General features: G+C 39.2%; 1 protein-coding gene across 3 annotated transcripts in view; it reads left to right on the forward strand.

Annotated features, from left to right (window-relative positions):
- The window catches only part of LOC110304545 (ABC-type organic anion transporter ABCA8A), a 74,919-nt gene that overhangs the window by 7,225 nt on the left and 46,266 nt on the right, over positions 1-21,428 (forward strand). For all 3 annotated transcript variants that reach the window (XM_029483601.2, XM_021175944.3, XM_029483600.2), the window contains exons 3-12: positions 1,571-1,775; positions 5,040-5,204; positions 7,405-7,508; positions 8,176-8,402; positions 12,501-12,642; positions 12,904-13,089; positions 16,444-16,585; positions 18,232-18,397; positions 20,557-20,615; positions 20,912-21,022. In XM_029483601.2, coding sequence (XP_029339461.1) covers positions 1,571-1,775; positions 5,040-5,204; positions 7,405-7,508; positions 8,176-8,402; positions 12,501-12,642; positions 12,904-13,089; positions 16,444-16,585; positions 18,232-18,397; positions 20,557-20,615; positions 20,912-21,022 — 1,507 coding nt within the window. The remainder of the gene's footprint in view (positions 1-1,570; positions 1,776-5,039; positions 5,205-7,404; positions 7,509-8,175; positions 8,403-12,500; positions 12,643-12,903; positions 13,090-16,443; positions 16,586-18,231; positions 18,398-20,556; positions 20,616-20,911; positions 21,023-21,428) is intronic.

Below are 21,428 nucleotides of genomic sequence, written 5' to 3' on the forward strand. Positions count from 1 at the left end.
TGAACTTTTGAGACCGAGTCCACTATGTAATGCAGTCCTGGAACTCACTTAGTAACCCCCAGGCTGGTCTTAAACTCAGATAGTTGTGAGCTACCACACAGTTGCTGGGGACAGAGCTCAGTATTCTTTTTTTTTTTTTTTTTTTTTTTTTTTTACATATTTTCCTCAATTATATTTCCAATGCTATCCCAAAAGTCCCCCATACCGCTCCCCACTTCCCTACCCTCCCATTCCCATTCTTTTGGCCCTGGCATTCCCCTATATTGGGGCATATAAAGTTTGCAAGTCCAATGGGCCTCTCTTTCCAGTGATGGCCGACTAGGCCATCTTTCGATACATATGCAGCTAGAGACAAGAGCTCCGGGGTACTGGTTAGTTCATCATGTTGTTCCAACTATAGGGTTGCAGATCCCTTTAGCTCCTTGGGTACTTTCTCTAGCTTCTCCATTGGGAGCCCTGTGATACATCCAATAGCTGACTGTGAGCATCCACTCCTGTGTTTGCTAGGCCCCTGCATAGTCTCACAAGAGACAGCTATCTTTGGGTCCTTTCAGCAAAATCTTGCTAGTGTATGCTCAGTATTCTTAACCATAGAGCCTTCAGTGAACTTTTTAAAAGTCAAGTATTGAAAAACTAAAAAGATATCAGGGTTACCTTTTAGAGGGTAAAAGCCCTTACATCCATTCCTGAGGACCTGAATCTGACCCTAAGCTCACAGGATGGGAAGAGAGAGATGACTCCTGTGTGTTATCACCAACCTCTGCATGTATACTGTGGTGCTTATGCATACAGGTGTGTGTGTGTGTGTGTGTGTGTGTGTGTGTGTGTGTGTGTACATGCACAGGTGTACACACACACACACACACACACACACACATATATATATATATACATTCATACATACTCACATATACACATTTTGGAAATTAAAACCCTTTAAAGTGATTTGCTTTTTGCAGCTCACAGTCCCCTGGAGGGTCTCCTATAAAGTTATCAAGTCAATATAGTATTCTGAGGTTCCTGCTTTTTTGTTGCATTTTCTATCCTGCAGTTAGAAATATGACCAAAATAGTAATTATTATTAAACTATCAACACCAAGATAATAATTATTAACTTGTCAGTGTCCTGGAACTATTTCTGCCCACTGATTCTTGAAGCAAACTCAAATGGAGGGGTGCTGGAGGGAGTCTAAGGCCAACCACAGCCACAGCCTCCTACTGAATTTTAAAACTCAATTATTCTCTTCACACTAGAGCAGTGAATTTCACTTCCAAAATTCCCTAGAGGAGGCTAGGTATAGTGGCCATATCTGAACCCTTTGGAGGCTGAGGCACAAGGACCACATCTTCAAAGCCAGCTTAGGGTAGGTAGGTAACATCTTTAAAAATAAGACTTGATAATGATAGGGAATGCTTACCTTTTATAGACAGACTACTTCTAAAAATATATCCTAGGAGACAGAGAAATTTGAAAATTCATCAACAAATATCATATCTATATGGCAAAACCAATTGCATTTGACTCATTAGAAATTACAGTTGTCTTTGTTTCTTTTATCTGGCTTTGTAGGAATTCCTGTACACAGCACTTATACTACTTAGTTTAACTTTATTTCTTCAATTGCATGAAGTTTATGATTTTTCGTCACTGCCTGATGTGGACCTGGGACGCATTGATTCATTTAATGACTCCACCTTTATGATTGTGTACACACCTATCACCCCAACAACTCAGAGGATAATGGATAGAGTCTCTTTGGTCTCTTACATGACAGGTGAGTTTTCTGTTAAACCAGAGGAATCTCTCTTCTTAGTTCACTTGGTTATACATATACACTGGTTAATATATAGTTCACTTGATAATCTCTCCCTCTTTCTCTCTCTCTCTCTCTCTCTCTCTCTCTCTCTCTCTCTCTCTCTCTCTGTGTGTGTGTGTGTGTGTGTGTTCCATGTACATTAGCATTCAGGTGTAGAAGCTAGCAGCGTCCCAAACAGGATGTAAGCTGTCTTCCTTTATCATTCCCAACTTATTGCCTGAGACAGTCTTTCACTGAACTGGAAGACCATTGTGTAGGCTTGGTTAGGATGACTGGCCAGACAACTCACTGAATCCCTTCCAATTGCTGAGCCATATCTAGCCATATCCAGTTTTTTTTTTTTTTTTTATATAGGTCCTGGGAAATTGGAACCGGGGTCCTCATGTTTGTAGGACAAATACTCTTACCAACTGAGTCATCTCTTCAGCACCTCACTTAATCAATTATTTATTCAAAATTACTAATTGTATAGCATATCAGCAACATGGTTTCCCTAGATCACATCAGGGCCTAAGAACAATTAGCATTGCCTTTTTTAAAATTTAAAACTCAATTACTGGCCCTTTAACACACACACACACACACACACACACACACACACACACACACACACTCACACATTTCTTTATTAATAAAATCTGTGACAGGTTACCACTGTATAGTTCAGGCTGGCCTAAATCTCATAATCCTGTGTCAGCTTCCCAAGTACTGGGATAACCTTGTGTCACCATTTGCAGCGTCAGCATTCTATTTAAAAGTTCTTTTAAAATGACTTCTTTGTTTCAGTCTTTGCTTTTTATGTTAGATTATTTACATGGGAGGACCATTATGATAATCAAAAGAACTTGGTCACAGGTTTTCTTTTTATAATGGTAGAGCAGCAAGAGTAGTGGGGGTGGGGGAGCTTTGGGGATGGTTTTGCTGTATTATTGTGTAGTACTTCAGGTATTTCCTAAAGAACCTTTGAGCCCCCTTTCATTCGTTTGGAGGATCAGGTCAGTAGCATGTATCTTGAGTCTTTCACTTGTAAGTGAATGTTAATGGTTTTAAGTAAATTGGCAGCTTATTACCTGTTTGTCTTGTTCTGAGTTTGTTCAGTGTAGTCTCAAGAATTAATTTCAACCAGGTTAGGGGCATGGGTAGAAATCAAGTATATCTTTCCTATCAGCTCCAGCTCGGGTTCAGAGCCACCCCAAGAACGTATCCAAACCATGTCAACCCAAAAGAGCAAGCAGACTGGTTTTTGCGACTGAATTTTCAGAATGTTTCCTACTAGGAAGACAAGTTAAAGCTAGCAGGTAGAAAATAACAGATTTTCTTTTTCTTTTTTCTTTTCATTTCTCTTAAATACAACTTCAAATCCTACAGTGTCCTTTAATATGTAGCAAGGAAAAAATACCAAAGAATCTCAGCTATGGTGATGGCCCTGTGATGTCAGCTGAGTGTGATGATGGTATCTCAGGAAGACCTTGTCATTAATTGGCTGTATTCACATGGTCCATCAAGGACACTCCCGTTGACTGGACCCAGTCACTGGAAATCTATAAAATCTTTCTTCCCTTTTTAGTCATATCTATTCATAGGCTTGCTCTGGCTCGGGTAACCATGACTTGTCTACTGGGATTCTGACCTCAGAAGCAGGATTCAATATCTACGAGTCCACCCTCACCACAGTGTATGCTTTGGCAAACCACCTGCTACTGGGAGTCTCTGTGACCGTGGTCCCCAGACTATGCTGAGGTTTTCCTGCCTCTCTCTGCTTCCCTGCCCACTGAGGGCCACATGGATACAAAACATCCCAAACCCGTGTCCTCTGGCGTCCCACTAACCATCGTCTGACATTGAGCCTGAACCTGGATATACATTCGGGGTGCTGGGCATCGAACCCCTCCATACTGAACCTGCTTCTAATTTAAGATCACACCCTGATTTGACCTGCCACCCAAGACCCACATCTTTCTATTTCTACTCTCCGTGTCATAGATGTTTTCTGTGGAGCAAAAATAATGGGTTTTTAGGGAAAAGGAATTCGAGTAATAGCTTCTCTCAAAGAAAAAGCAATGTCTAATTAAGCTACAGATACACTCGTGGTTTTGTTTTTTTTTAAATTTTGAACCCTTCTCTTCCTCTACAATATTAAATAGTCTAATTGGAATGGTAGGTTATTTTGTATTGTGAGAAATTGTTATTAGAGTATATGAAAGACAATAACTAGTTACATACATTCCTCTGACTTTTATCCACGACATTGGAAATATATTTTGGACATTTTTAGTATGAGTGATTTATCCAAGGTCATTATACAATTTGAGGTTATTTCCATTACAAATTTTATCTGAGAGGGAATGGAATAAGGTTTCTGTTGTGTGTAGCTTTGTTACCCCACCTAAGCTCCAGGAATGGACTATGCTACCAGCCCCCACCCAGCTTCTCTGGAATCCACAGATAAAGATACATACACAGCTGTTCAATTTCAATTTGCCTTTCAACACAATTGCTGGGCACCTCTTATGTCCCACCTAGAAAAGCATGCCCTTATCAACATTCTTAGCTCTGCATCTTCCTCCTGCCCTTAACTTTAGTTGTTCAGTTACATCCTTGACCACCTACCTGTAGGAGCAGCCTGTGTAGTTACTCCTGTTTGGAGATCTCATATGGGTAGTCAACTTTTCTCCATCAAAAGCATGGCAAACTCTCCATTCTTCCCTTGCATCTGTCTGCTCCCACCAGGGACCCAAAATCCCACCTATTCCTTCTTCCCAGCAACTGGCCCATGGCTTCTTTACAGATTTATCAAGAGGCTGTTGGGGAACAGGACAGCATCAGAACCACCCCTACATGGTTTTATGGTTGTTTGAAAGAGAAATGAACCCTCAATACATTTAAACAGTGTATATGGGGTGGTGCTGTTTGAGGAGAAGGAATTATGTCACTGGGGGTGGACTTTGAGAGTATAAAGCCTTACCCTACTTGCAGGCCACTGTCTCTGCTTTATACGTGCATTTGAAGATATGATATCCCTCCTCCTGCTGCCATGGCTCTGCTCTGCCACAGTAGACTCTTCAACTCTGGAGCTATAGGCTAAAATCAGTTCTCTCCTCCTTAAGTTGACTTTGCTCATGGTGTTTTAATTACAGCAACAGAAAAGTACCTAAAGTGGCCTCTCCTAGGTATTGTTTATAGAAATGTACTTATAGTACCTTTTTTTTCTTGGAATGCCAGGAAGAAAAATATTGGCTTCTCCAAATGAAGAAAATATGACAGAACTCATTTCAATGCGTTTCAGTGATGTAGTGGGGGTCATATTCACCAATGCTTACTCCTACAACTTGAAGTTCATAAAAGGTGCAAGGATCCCCACCATAAAGGAGCATCAGGACCACACAGGTGACTGTGCAGCTCCTGCACTGGAGGGCTTTCCATTTTTCTAATGTTATATGAAATGTAGGGCTATGTCCTGCCTAGTTTCATTTTTAATTGGACAATATGGGAAAAGGGGACCTTGACTCAAGAATTTCTTCCCTTAGATTGGCCTGTGGGCATATCTGTATCCCATTTTCTTAATTGCTAATCAATGTAGGAGGGTCCAGCACACTGTGGGTAGTACTATCTCTAGGGAAGTGAGCCTAGGCTGTAAAATAAATGTAGCTAACAAGCAACAGGGAGCAATCCATGTGGCCTGCCGTGACTTCCCTTAATGATGTACTAGAACCTTTAAGCTAAAATAAGTCCTCAATTTCCAAGTTACTTTTGGACATGGGGTTATATCATAGCAACAAAAAGGAAACTTGAACAGGATATTAATTAATATGAAACAATAAGCTTCAATAACAAAGGCAGGGAGTGGAGGAGATATCTCAGTTAGTAAAGGACTTGCTGAGCAAGCAGGGGTTGGGTAGTTTGCTGCCTAGAACACGTGGTGATGCTTTCTTGCAATTGCAGTGCTGGAGTTGTAGTTCCCTAGATAGCCAGGCTAGCCTATTTAGTGAGTCCCTGACCTTAATGAGAGACTCCCATCTCACAAGACAAGGTGGATAGCTCCTCAGAAACAACACTCGGGGTTGACATCTGACCTTCACACTTGTGTGCACACATGAACGTACACATTAACTCATACTTCCCATCCCCACCATTACACAGGTAAAGTTGACTTCTAGAGGTAAATAAAATTAGAAAAACAAGAAATGTTACACATACACACATACACATGCCTGTGCATGCACACACACACACACACACACACACACACACACACACACACACACATTCATCCTAAACTAAATCCACATGAAAGAGAAAGATCACATTATCCAATAGTGTAGGTGATTGCTAAACACCAGTGTATCCTGTTCAGGTTTCCGGATGACATCTGAGTTTAACAACTTTGCCAACAGGAACCTTGATCTTCAATCGCAGTCAAATCACATGGTCTTGTGCTTGCACTAGTTGGGGCTGTGTTATCAGGATAGAACCTTCGAAAAGATATACCCATGGCCAGATAGGATAGGTTAGACCTGAGACAAGAGGATGGTTGCATGTTCAAGGCCAGCATGGGCTACCTACTGAGTTTCAGGCAGGCTTAGGTTACAGAATAAGTCACTTTCTTCAAAAATGAAACTAAAACATAATAAGAGCAGCAAAGAACTTGCCTTTCATCAATGGTAAGAGAGGAGGAGGAGTATTGTTTAGAAATACAAATATTGTTTAAAGAATTTACCAGTGGCCATTAAGATTAGGAAAGTGTTTGTCCTGGGATGATGAGAGATTTAACTGGAAGAACAAGACCTCAGAAGAAACAGGGGTTGGCACCTTTTAGACTTCACTTCTTAAGGTGCATGGGGCCACTTACAGATGTTACTTCTGCTTGCCAATATGCCATTTTTAAGTTGATATGTGCATTCATCAGTTAAAGATACTTTTAAGTTAACATAGCACAGAGCACATTTTCTAACTTAATGTTGGGTTATCTTTAATGAACTGTAGTTGAAATTTCGATGGAGGAATACATTTGACTTTTTATTTTTCAATGTAACTTTTCTTCAAACGTCTACCTAATTATTATCTTATGAATTTCATCTGCTCTTGACTTTGTTGTATATCATCTCATTAGAAAAATACTTGACTGCAGTGGGGTCTTTGTCTTATTTTAGACTTTGCTACTACCTTTGGATAATCTTCAAAGTTATTTTAAAACACTAGTTCAAAGATTGGGAGTATAGCTCACTGCTATGATGCTTGTCCAGGAAGTATAAGGCTATAAGTTTAATTCTCCTGCATCAGATCATAGTAATAATAATAATAATAATAATAATCATAAATACAAAAGGGGAAAGAAAAACTCAAAATTATGAATAGAGAAACAGAAGAAAATATGACAAAGTACTCTAAGAAAATGTAGAAACAAGAACATCTTCTAGGGTGCTTGGCTTTCTAGCCTCACTTCAATAATTATTAATAACTATAAATTTGAGATTTTATGGATTTCAAGGCAATAAATGTGTTTTCAGTGCCTGAGGATATTGTAAAATTCACTGTTTGCCATATAAGGGTTACATCCCACGCTCATATTTTTTCTTTGTTTTCAAAGCTCATTGTCATTCCTATGGAGAGATCATTTCTTGTGGCCTTTCAGAATTCTGGAGAGATGGGTTTGTGGCTCTTCAAGCTGCCATTAATGCCGCCATCATAGAAGTGAGTGTAAATGTCTGATGAAAATTAATCCTACTCAGTTTTGTGAACATGTCAGTAGACAGCTATGTTCTTTCATTCTCTCACTATCAGTTACTATTTCATGATGATTTACTATGCACCTATCCACATTTCACCAAAGTAAAGTTCACCAAAGTGGCCACATTACCAGTTAGAGTAGAATAACAGCAACACGGACAGAACAAGACTTTTTTCTCTAGGAATCAGTCCTCTTAGGGAGCCAGACACATAATCACATGATTATTAAAACAGAAAACACCCATTATCGTGGAATGATAAACAGTGCTTGTGTCTGTAAAGGAACACAGAATTCTCTGCTTAGATGGAAGGATTCCTATTAAAGAGATCCTTCTCACTGATCCTTATCCCTATCACTGTGGGAAGTGTATCTACCTTATATAATAGAGAAAGATGTTACAAAAGAAGTGAACAAACAAGGATAAACATGAAGTTGATAAAACTTGGAGTAATGTGGGCAGACCAGGATGAGAGATTTGACTCTAGAATTTAAGTAACCGAGTTACAGAACATGTGAGAAGACACTCGGGCTAACTTCCAATCCAGACAAGTCAGTTATATCTTCCAGGGAAACAGGATGCTTTACCTAGGTACCATTGCTGTTTGTGTCTTCGTTGATATCTTTGTTTAGGTCACAACAAATCACTCAGTGATGGAAGAGATGATGTCACTTACCGGAAAATACATCAAGATAGATTCTTTCGTTGGGCAAGAAGGGACAACGACGGACTGTTTCCTTTTTTTCTGTATCATTTGTTTCTCCCCACTTACCTATTATATCTCAGCTGGTGTTACAAGAGAAAGGAAAAAGATGAAGGGCTTGATGGCAGTGATGGGCCTTCGGGATTCAGCATTCTGGTGAGTGAGTGAAGGGGCTCAGGAAAAATGAGCTTCTAGGGTAAAAACACTACTAGGAAGCAGGACTGTAGCTCAGCTGGCAGAGCGCTTGTCTGGCATGCTTAAAGACTTGAGTCTGATCCTTAACACTCTATAAACTGGGCATGGTGGCACATACCCATAATCTCAGCTCTTGGAGGGTAGAGGAAGAATAAGCAGAAGTTTAAGGTCATCAATGACCACATGTGGAGTTCAAGGTCAACTTCAGGTGTATGGCATGGTCTCAAATAAAGCCTCTGCCATTATTAGAACATTCTTGATTTGTTTTTCTGAATTACATGGGATCTTCCTGGTGTAATGCTTGACAGAAAAAGCCTGGACTTGGTCACACTTACCTATGAGATGAGCAATGTGTACAGATTTGCCATTGAGTGACATTTCAGATATTGCACAATCAATATCTATTGCTTTCAGAGTCATGAGAACTCTAATAGTAGATAAAATTCTTCCTTTAGAGAAGTGGCTTACATCCCCCCTAATGCTGTGAGCCTTCATGTTGGGGTGATTCTCCAACCATAAAATTATTTTCATCGCTACTACTGTGATGGCTCATAATGTAAATACTTTTAGGGATGGGTTTTTACCAAAGGGCTCATGACCTACAGGTTGGGAACAACTGCATTGGTTCTTGTTGCTATTGGAAAAAATTAAGCAATTTATTGGATCACTTAAATGGGATACTCTGCTAAAAGCATTATGGAAAAAGCCACTGCAGAGACGAAGATACTAAGTGCTATGCTCCCTAAGCAGTAGCTTTATCCAAGAGAAACAAAAGAGCAAGAAAATCAAATAAGCATCTACTTACCCCTCCTTTGCCCCTTGCCAGTTGTGTTACCACAGGAAAATGGCACACATCAGTGAGCCTCAGTTTCTGCCTCTGCCAAAGTGGGGGATAATATCCAATTATACCATCCTGGCATGGTTGTTGGCATGACTGACTATTCTCATTCTTTTTAAAAAACCATTTTCTTATTTTATGTGTATGGGTGTTTTGCCTGCATGCATGTCTGTACATCACATGTGTGTCTGGAGCCCACAGAGGCTAGATGATATGTGACACATATTTGTGAGTTGCCACATGGATGCTGGGAATCAAACCTGGGTTCTCAACAAGGATAGTCAGTGCTCTTAACCCACTGAGTCACAATTCCCGCCCCTCACCACATTCTTGTAAAACCCTAACCTAAACTTTGAAAAGTATTTGGTGATCAGTAGATACTAAATATTCACATGTGTTTGGGAAGTTAGGGTTATGATCTGTGTCTAAACTGCAAGTTGAAAGACCAGGTTTCTACTCTTCAATTACCATAAAGCAACATGGTCTTCCTTGATCATGGGATACGTAAGAATCATGCCATGGTAAACACATTATTTATCCATAGTTTTTTTTTCTATAATAGAATAGATAATAGAATGTTCAATTGACAAAAATGATGGGTTGGGTGTTAGGTGTATCTTATACTTCATAAATTACAAACTGGTAATAGTTGTGTTCAATTTATATTTGAGAGGAAAGAGCCTTTTAACTGGACAAAAGGGGAGAAATGTGGATCGCTGTGTATATTAGTCAGGGTTCTCAAGAGTCACAGAACTTATAGATAGTCTCTATATAGTAAAGGAGTTTATTGATGACTTACAGTCTGCAGTTCAACTCCCAACAATGGTCCGCAGGAGCTGTGAATGAAAGTCCAAAGATCCAGCAGTTGCTCAGCCCCACGTGGCAAAGGAACGAGAACGAGACTTCCTTCTTCCAGTGTCCTTATGTAGGTCTCCAGCAGAAAGCATAGCCCAGATTAAGGGTGTGTGCCACCACACTTTTAATCCCAGATGACCTTGAACTCGGAGATCTCCCTGTCTTAATCTTCTGGAACCCATAGCCACTATGCCTCAAGATCTCCCTACCAAGATCCAGGTCAGAAACTTCTATCTCCCAGCCTCCAGATTAGGGTCACTGGTGAGCCTTCCAATTCTGGATTGCAGTTCATTCCAGATATAGTCAAGTTGACAACCAGGAATAGCCACTACACTGTCTATATGCAGGTGAGGATAGGCACAAGATAAGGCTAGAACCTGTGACTGGGCAGTGGGCTGAGAGTTTTAGAGATGAGACAGATAGGGAGGCACAAAGAGAAGGAAGGAAGATGGAGTAAGAGAAAGATGAACCAGAGATGCATGACTTTACATAGCCACAGGGAGCTATGAATATCGTATAAGGGATGGATAATTACAGGACAATTTGCCTAATCTTGGTGGGAAGTTTATATCAATGTCTATTGGCTCTGAGTTCATTGTGTGGACATTTTTGTGGGTTGAGACTTTATGGATATAAATCTGACTGATAAATTTTGAAAAATAGTCTATTTCTTGAGCAGAAAGTTGCAATGGCTCACTCAAATCCTACAAACTTGAATTTTGTATATTTATCATAATTAATAAACTAGAGCAGTCATTAGTGAGTCATTAAAGAGCTTATTTAAATTAGGGCTCACTGTGTGTGTTGCACAGTGAAATGATTGTCAACAAATGCATACTGCCTTACATCTATAGTCTCCATAGCATGGACTGCAGTTTTACTATCCCAAAACTGTTGTCTGTCCATTTATTCAACCTCAGTCTCTCCCTGAACTCCTGGAAATCACTGGCTATTTTATTCTCCATAAACTCACTTATTTTCAAGTTGAGATCTATATAATATTTTGTGAGACTGGTCGCAAAAATGGTAGGTAGTTGAGATGAAGCTATAACTTAAGATTTATATTCTTGACTTGACAAAACTAATTTGCATTGCATGGGTAGGAATTACATGTGCAGGGATTGCATTTGTAATCAGGAGCAGGAAACATTTATCTTATTCTCAAGCTCCTACAAGTTAATGTCCATCCATCTGTGAGATCAGTGGAAATGAATGAGCTAGCTCCTTTTGGTAGGATTCTTTTTTTGTAAGTTGGGTCAGTAAATGATACTGCAGAGAAAGTAGGAAGTGCTATGAGAGTTATTTTTATCAACAAAAATACAACTTGTTATTATGACATGTAGTTATCACTACAATAATATATTCATAAAGGATTTTTTTTGTCATTAAACGTTATGTATTAGTATGTGTGTGTTCTTGTATGTGCATGCATGTGTGCATGTATGGTAGCCAGAAATCAGCTCCAGTTCACATCTCAGCTATTGTTCATATAATTTATTCAGAGTCTTTCTTTGGCCTGAAATTCAAGGGTTAGATTTCATTGACCAACTAGAGAATCTTGTCATCTCCTGGTCCAAGGGATCTATCGATTTCCCTTTCCCTAGTTCTGGGACCACAAGCATTGGCCACTCTGCACAGTTTTTGTTTGTTTGTTTGGTTTGGTTTGGTTTGGTATGTTCTGGGAATCAAACTCCAGTCTTCACCCTTCCATGCCAAGCACTTTATCTACCAAGCTAGCTGCTTATATCCGTTTTATCGACACTTTTAAGACTTATAGTGTTAAGACTATGAGGATTTTAAGACTATAACTTGTCAGATAGTTCTAATAAAGAAAAGGAAAATGAGCAAAGGAAAGCAAGTATATGTTTTGTAATAATAATATGAACCCCAAAAGCATCCAATCTTAAGTAAAATATGGCTGATATTAAAGAATATAGAGCATTTGATGTCCCTATAAGGAGGAAGAGAAACTTTATTATAAGCACAATACAGAAAGAAGGAAGTATAGAATTAGGCACGCTTACTTCCTTACAAAGCCAGGAAAGAGGTTAGATCAGAGAACCTATACATAGGACAAAGAAACTCTAACTTACTTCTCAGCAATAGTAACTCATCAAGACACACATGCGTCCATGGAAAAGACTGTCAGGGTGCATACGATTTGTCTTGAATCTTTCTGTTAATTCTAAGTATAAGATTGTTTACAATCCTAAACCACTACATCGGTTTATATATTCTAGAAGATCCTGTGAATTTTGGTGGGAGGATGAGTGTGTGATTGAAGCAAGGGTGAACTTGAATATCCGGAAATAGGACCTCTTTTTTGTCTAATCATGAATACTAATAGAATTCTGTTTTTGTCTCAGGCTGTCCTGGGGTTTGCTCTATGGTGTCATTGTCTTCGTTGTGACCCTTCTCTTGACAACTATTGTAAAACTGGTCCAATTTGTCTTTTTGACTGGATTTATGGTGATCTTCAGTCTCTTTTTCTTCTATGGCTTATCTCTGGTGAGTTGGTGAAAACAAAATGCTCTTGGTTTTCAGTCTGAGAAACAAAGTTGGCACCAATCAGGTGATTGCTGTATACACCTGTTTTGTATTTGCATGAGACAATGTGTACTGAAATAGTATTTATCTATAGTTCTTTGTAGTTCTAACATTCTTTAAAGTTAGTAGAAAAGAGCTGAAGTTTAGACAGGAAATCATCTGTTTTGTTATAGTAAGAACTCTTAGATAAACGTAAACCAACTGGGTCTTCTCTTGTTGTAGATCTCTTTGTCTTTCTTGATGAGTGTCTTACTAAAGAAGTCTTTTCTCACTGACCTGGTGGTGTTCTTGCTCACTGTTTCCTGTGGAAGTCTTGGGTTCACAGCACTGTACAGATACCTTCCTGTATCCTTGGAGTGGCTTCTAAGTTTGCTCAGTCCCTTTGCTTTTATGCTTGGAATGGTCCAGGTGAGTAGGAAGCTAGTTAGCTTACTAGTTATATTTTTAAAATATTTTCCTCCCTGGAAGTCAATATTCTTACAGTCATTTCTTTTGTTTTGTTTTGTTTTAGTTGGTTGGGTTTTTTTGTTTTTGTTTTTCTGTTGTTACTCTATGCCAAATTGTTTTTATTAGATATTTTCTTTATTTACATTTCAAATGTTATCCCCTTTCCTGGTTTCCCCCCGGAAAACCCCCTATCCCCTCCCCTCTCCCCCTGCTCACCAACCTACCCACCCCAGCTTCCTGGCCCTGGCATTCCCCTATTCTGGGGCACAGAACCTTCACAGGTCCAAGGCCCTCTCCTCCCATTGATGACCGACTAGGCCATCCTCTGCTACATATGCAGCTAGAGCCATGAGTCCCACTATGTGTTTTCTTTGATTGGTGGTTTAGTGTTGCGGCCAGCCAGCAGCTCACAAGGAGAACGGTTCAACTGAGATGGCAACTTGAGCTAAAAGAGAGGAACTAGACGGGGCGAAAGAAGAAATGGAGCCAAGTCTCTGATCAAAGCTCAATTTTACTTGTTCCAACATTCAGTTATAAAGGAAGGGGGAGGGGACCCGATTCCTGCCAAATAGTCTCGGGGTCCAGTAGCAGGGTGAGCACGTGTGTGGCTCCAAACAGCAAAGCGGCAAGGTCCAGCAGTGGGCGTGGCAGAACGAATGAGCAGGAAACTCCACCCCTGAACAAACAGGTTCCAGGCTGGGGAAAGGAAGACTACAGTTTAGCCCCGGGGAGCTCTGGGGGGGGGGGGGGGTACTGGTTAGTTCATATTGTTGTTCCTCCTATGGGGCTGTAAACCCCTTCAGCTCCTTGGGTCCTTTCTCTAGTTCCTTCATTGGGGACCCTGTGCTCAGTCCAATGGTTGGCTGTGAGCATTCACTTCTGTATTTGTCAGGCACTGGCAGAATCTCTCAGAAGCCAGCTATATCAGGCTCCCTTACAGTCATTTCTACAGGTAGCCTTTTACATACCTGTGAGGTTTCAAAGATGGAGAAGTCACTTTCTACTAGAAAATAAGTTCTTTTGTGTGTAAAAAGATGAATAGATTCATAATTCCATATATATGTATATATTCAGCATATGTACTGTATATATTCAGTATATATATATATGCACACACACACACACACACACACACACACACACATATATATATATATATATATTCAGTATATAATGAAAATACAGTATATAGTGTTTTGTCACATCCCAAAGTTTGTTATGAATTTAATTTAACCTGATGTGTCCCAGTTAACCATCTTATTTAATTTTACAAGGCTAATGTGATTTAATTCTGAAGCAGTAACAGAAAGCAAAATAAAATAAAAATGAATATTTTGGATGCTCAGCCATTGACTAGGAAATCTCTTTTTGATCCTCAAGTATTTTTTTCTTCTCCTACTCTACTTAGCTCTTGAACTGATCAGACAGACTCTTTCACCTATGGAATAGGTCCAGTTATTTACTCTCCATTATGATATGATGATAAGAATTGCTGCCATACACACACACATACACACACAAACACCAGCTAAAAATTATGGATGCCAAGGTGTCTTTTATTAAAAATTTATTTGTGTGTGTGTGTGTGTGTGTGAGTGTGTGTGTGTGTATGTGTACGTGCACACATACACGTGAGTACCTGTGTTCAGGCCCCTACAGAGGTCAGAAGTGGGTATCAGATACACTGTCAACTGAAGCTATAGGTGTTTATGAGCCAACCAGTGTAGGTGCTGGAAGTAGAACATGAGTCCTCTGCAAGAGCAGCAAGTTCTAAGGCAGCTCTTCAACACCATCAGTCAGTTTTCTTACTGTCGTTGTTTAACCATAAAATGCATTATCCTTAGATTTTAGCTTCCATGAAGAGCATCTTTTCTTGCCCCCATCCCCAGGTCAGCAAGGTCTTACCCGACTGCCACTCCTTCACTAAGTTCTTTTTTCATCTAATGTGTGTCTCATTTAGAACACACATTCACATAATACTACCCGAGGAACCAACTATACCACTCCTGGGTATATACTCAAAAGATGTTCCAACATATAACAAGGACACATGCTCCACTCTGTTCATAGCAGCCTTATTTATAATAGCCAGAAGCTGAAAAGAACCCAGATGTCCTTCAATAGAGGAATGGATTTAAAAAAATGTGATACATTTACACAATGGAGTACTACTCATTTATTAAAAACAATAAATAATGAAATTCTTAGGCAAATGGATGGAACTAGAAAATATCATCCTGAGTGAGGTAACCTAGTCACAAAAGAACATACATGGTATGCACTCACTGATAAGTAGATATTAGCCCCAAAACACCCAAGATACAATTCACAGACCACATGAAGCTCAAGAAGAAGGAAGACCAAAGTGTGGATGCTTTCAGTGCTTCTTAGAAGGGGGAACAAAATACTCATGGAGTAAATACAGAGATAAAGTGTGAAGCAGAGATTGAAAGAAAGGCCATCCAGAGACTGCCCCATGTGGGGATCCATTCCATATACGGTTGCCAAACGCAGATACTATCTATTGTGGATGCCAAGAAGTGCATGCTGACAGGAGCCTGATATAGCTGTCTCCTGAGAGGCTCTGCCAAATCCTGACAAATACAGAGGTGGATGCTCCCAGTCAACCATCAGACTGATCTCTGCGTCCCCAACGGAGGAGTTAAATGAAGGACTGAAGGAGCTGAAGAGGTTTGTAAGCCCATAGGAAGAACAACAATGTCAACCAACCAGAACACCCAGAATTTCCAGGGACTAAACCACCAACCAAAGAGTACACATGGAGGGACCTATGGCTCCAGCCGCATGCATATATAATAGAGGATGGCCTTGTCAAGCATCAATGGGAGGAGAGGCCCTTGGTCCTGTGAACGCTTGATGCCCCGGTGTATGGGGAATGCAAGGGTGGATAGGCAGGTGGGTGAGAGGGGGAACACCCTCATAGAAGCGGGGAAGGGAGATGTGATAGGGGGTTTCTTGGGGGGGGGAGACCGGGAAAGGGGATAACATTTGAAATGTAAATAAAGAAAATATCCAATTTAAAAAATAAAAAAGAACACACATTCACTGTACTAAACATGATTACTTAAGTGAGTTGTAGTTCTATATAATTTCGTGGTTCAGTCAACATCTGTAATCTAGGCAGCCAGGCAGTTTGACTTTCAGGGATATGGCCGAATGTAATAGTTATAATCCATGAAATAGCTAAGCTGTTTTTGTTTGTTTGTTTGTTTGTTTGTTTGTTTGTTTGTTTGTTTGTATTTTAAATAATGCAATCATTTGTCTATAACTTACTGGGTTACTTTCGATTTCCAGCTCTTACGTTTAGATTATGATGTGAATTCAAATGCAGACCCCATGGGCAACCCCAATGAAGTCATTGGCACAATCTTCATGCTGTTCTTTGATGGTGTCTTCTACCTGCTCTTAACATTCTACTTTGAGAAGGTTTTACCAAGTAAGTCCTTCCAGGATAAGACTTACTGGCATGCTTGTAAATCTCATTTCTTTTTAATTGATTATAGTTTTTACATAATGAGATTTTTAAGGTACGTCCTTCAAGCACATCACCCATGACTCGAGAATACCTATTTACAGGATAGACAGTGAGCATAGTCACTCAGGGGGGATCTGGATTTTGTACTTGTGGAATATGCAGCCTCTTAGATGAGTGTGTATGTTGTTAATTTCTCTTTGTCTATCTCTTTTTCCTTCCTATACTTAGGGACTTTAGTTCCTTAATGTCTGTAGTTGCCTATAGATCTGTAGTTCTAAGTTCTTTCTGCACATATGAGCCACACAATGAGCTTTATTATTTAACTGATGAATAAGTATGGATATACATCATCTGTACTATGAAACATTATATACTTTGGAACATAGCTACATTGTGAATTACTCAGTTGAGCTTGTCGATATATATGTATTACCTTCCTGTTTGTGTTTGTGGTAACCTACTTTTTGAGATTTTTTCAAGAGTACAAGACACTGTTATTAACTCTAGCACCATGTTCTGAGATAGCTTAAATTCACTACTCCCCTTTTTACTGAAATCCTATGAGGGTTTGACAAAAATCTCCTAAGTCTGTCTCTGCTATTTTGGCCCCCATGGTTGCTGTTATACTCTGAGTTTTTGAATTCAACTCTTTATTTGCACAGATATCAGATGAGATGGCATTTTCCCTCTTTCACTTAAGCAAATTAAGTATGAATTTAATTGTTCTTTCTTTTGGACATTGGCCAAAACCTTGAGCAATTTGTGATACAATTCATTTTTTCTCAAGGATCAATTTTAAAAATTCAATCTAATTTGATATATATGCTTTTCCCATATATGCTTAACAATATTTTATATTGCTTTGATACTTCCAATATATGTGTGTGTGTGTATGCATGTATATGTGTATATAATTATACATATATACGTATATATGTATATACGTATATATGTATATACGTATATACGTATATACGTATATACGTATATACGTATATATGTATATATGTATATATGTATATATGTATATATGTATATATGTATATATGTATATATGTATATATGTATATATGTATATATGTATATATGTATGTATGTATGTATGTATGTATGTATGTATATATGTATATATGTATATATGTATATATACACACACATATATATATATGAAGTAATACATAAAAGATATATATATATATATATATCTTTTATGTATTACTTCATTTTAAGGAGATATATTTTTGCCAAGTGTAGAGCTGTAAGCTGGCAGGTTTGTTTTTATTTCAACAGTGAAAGCTTACTGATTTTAATCTCATTTAAATGTATGCCATCACCATCTTCCGACTCCTATGGTCCTCAGCAGGAAGTGCCTGTTCATTCTTATCTTTATTTCCTTTTTTTATGTTCATTTATTTCAGCATCTTTTTATGATTTTTTTCTTTTCATTGCTTTTAAACCTTCTGATTTTAAAATGAATTTGTGTCCTGTGTGTATGTGTCAATGTGTGTGTGTGTGTGTGCATATGTGTGAGCAAGAACTCATGTTTAGAGGTGGAGAGAGGCTTAAAATGGTGGCTGATCCAATGTGCAATTGCACTGGCTCAACAGGTGAATATGGACGTCGACACCCACCCTTGTTTTTCCTGAAGTCCTCATTTTGGTCAGGACAAAATCCAGCCAATCAGACTGCCCTTGACAATGAAACAGACTATGCGTTTTCTGATCACTCTTTTGAACCCGTGTCTACAGAATTCCATGGGAAGGAAGCCATCAGGTAAGATCAGATGTAGTGCAGATAGTCACAGCTATGTGAGTTTGTGAGTGACAGCCATGTCATGAGCAGGAATAGAAGTTCCCAGCAGCCCTGTCTGTCTTCCATCTTTCACATTCTTTCTGTCTCCTATTCTTCTATGTTCCTTGAGCCTGGGCAGCTGAGAGTGTTGTTATTTTCCAATTTCTAATCCTAACTTTCAATTTCTAATATGGAGCCTGCCCCATAGATACCCTTCTTGCCCTGCTTTTGGTTAATTTTTAACCTCAGGCAAAGAAAGTCATATAAGACACTGCTTTTTGTCTACTAGTCTCTATTGTTGCCTCTCTGGCATCTCAATGAACAAAAAGTGAGGAGAAAGAATAGAGCATTAGCGTTAAGGTGGAAGTGAGAAATCTGTTTTTTCTTTCTTTTTATTTAAAATATCCTTATTTTCATGCTTTTGTGTTTTGGTCATTATTTACCCTCCCCACCTCTCCCCAGATCCTGCCAACCTCTCTACCTACCTAACTTCACACATTATGACCTTTCTCTTTCTCAGCCCTCCCATCATAAAATCAAACCAACCAAACAAAAACTAATAAGAAAAAAAAAGGTCAAAAGAAGACAAAATGAAACAACACCCTCCCCCAAAAGAACCTATCATGTGCATTTTGTGTTGGCCTGCCCTAGAGTGTGGTTGAGATACTCAGTGGTACTCCATGGGAGAAAAAGGATTTTCCCTCTCCAGCAGGTATCAGCTGCAAATAGCTTCTTGGTTCGAATGAGATCCCATGTCCACTTCTTCTCCATGCTGGGGTTTTGTTATGTTTGAACCTGTGCAGGGCTTGTGTATTCAGTCACACTCTCTTGGAGTTCATGTGTGCATCAGCCCTGTTGTGTCTAGAACAGTGGTTCTCAACCTTCCTAGCACTGTGACCCTTTAATATAGTTCTTCACGTTGTGGTGACCCCCCCGCCCCCCAACCATAAAATTATCTTGGTGTTACTTCATTAGTGTAATTTTTCTACTGCTAAGTAATATAAATATCTGATATGCAGGATATCTCATATGTGACCCCAAATGGGTCATGACCACAGTTTGAGGAACACTGCTCTAGAAAATGCTGTTTCCTTTGATTTATCACCATTTTTGGGTCTTACAGTCTTGCTGCATATTCTTCCTCATTGCTCCAGGAGCCTTGCTTGAGGGGAGGGGCTTGATAAAGACATTTCCTTTAGGGTTGATTGAGCCAAAGTCTCTCACTACACACAATGCCTAGTTGTCTCTGTGTTAATTACCATCTGCTGGGGAAACAGCTGTGAAAAAAATCTATTTTAACCATTGTTTCAGAAAAGAGAGTTGGGGCAAAAAACAAAAACAAAAAACCCCAAATGTATATTTACCTGATAGAATACAACCAGATAGGTCGCATGGCAATGTTTCCAGAGCCAGCATGATTTTAAATTGCAATGTATAGACTTTAGTGTTTAGCAGTACTTAAAATTATTAATATTTACACCCCTCTTAGTGGCCATAATCTTCATTATATAATGAATAGCATCCAATACTTTTCATGGGCCACTTCTTCAACATGCAACATGAAACACTTTGTTAGTCTTCAAACTAACTGCAGTGTATACACTGTTAGTATTACTCCTTTCAGAGTTCTAAGAAATAGCTATATTTGTTGGCTAGTTCATGGTTAGACTCTAGTGATGGCTAGCACCTCTGATTCTGTTCATGGCATTTCTTCTTGTTGCCCTTCGATACTGCCTGGCTGACCTGAAGAGATTCTGGACTTTATGCAGATGTTTTCTCTAATATCTGTAAAGTGTTAGTTTCCTACTTTGCCTTGCTATGGTAGCTGTCCATGTTGTATCATTTTCTAGCTTACCCTATCACTACGTATGGTTTAGCTCAGGAAAAATGCTCACAGTGGCTTGAACAGTGTCCAGGTCTCAGCCCACACCAAAGGAAGCAGCCTTTTCTCTAGGTGAGATCAGGCTTTAAAACACTGGTCCAAGTACCATTGCTGTCTAACCACAGCTAAGTGAAGCTCACATGCTATCCCTTATATCTTTGCAAGCCAAATCCGAGTAAAGATTTCAGCCAGACTAGGAGTTAGATAATAAAGAAAACCATTGCTTCTTAAACAGTTTATCTCTTGCTCTCTTTCTCAGAATCAGAAATCTTACAAAAGACTACATACAAAAGTCTAAGCGCACAGAAGCTTTGAAAGGTAAGTAACTAAGATAGAAAAATATGGTTTTGAGTCAGTTAACTTTTCTCTCCGTGAGCAATTCTAGACTGTGTAAGTGGATGTTGAATCCCCTGACCCCCAAGCCCCACAACTGAACTAACATTGACATGCTGTGTAATTTTGAGTATTAACTTTGAGTATTAATTTTGATTTAATAAGTGAATGCATGTATACTTTTATAAATTCTAGTGACACTATAAATACGCAGGCACTATATGAGCCCTGAATTAAACCTACATTTGTGATTTTATACCTTCATGCTGTTTTCCTCCCAGATCTGACACTGGATGTATATAAAGGCCAGATTACTGCGATCCTTGGTCACAGTGGAGCTGGGAAATCAACACTGTTAAATGTCCTGAGTGGGTTGTGTGTTCCCACCAAAGGTAAGAGACAGTCTTTCCTCTAAGTTGGCAAGTGAATCATCTGTGCTTTTGTTAGACATCTGAGCATTAAGGTCAGACAGAGATAATTAAACTCCCAGCTATTGACCCATAATCTCTATTACTCTTTTACAAAATGTATATGGTATTAACTGAAATGTACAGAACTTTAGTATTTTAGAATACTCAAAATTTTATAGAATTAACAGTTTCAATAGATATTGATCACACTTTTCTGTATAGATAAAGTAACCTTGAAAATTAGCAACCTTTAAAATATGACTGGAAAGGTCTCTCAATCTCACTGTTTTGACTGTAGCTTATGACCTAGACTGGCTTTACCTACATGTCTGAGACTTTAGCTGGGCTATTCTCCCCCTTCCCCTTCTCCCCTCCCTTCCCTCTCCAT

Source organism: Mus caroli, unplaced genomic scaffold (genome assembly GCF_978045245.1).
Source record: "Mus caroli unplaced genomic scaffold, Mus_caroli_1 scaffold_13, whole genome shotgun sequence".
NCBI lineage: Eukaryota > Metazoa > Chordata > Mammalia > Rodentia > Muridae > Mus > Mus caroli.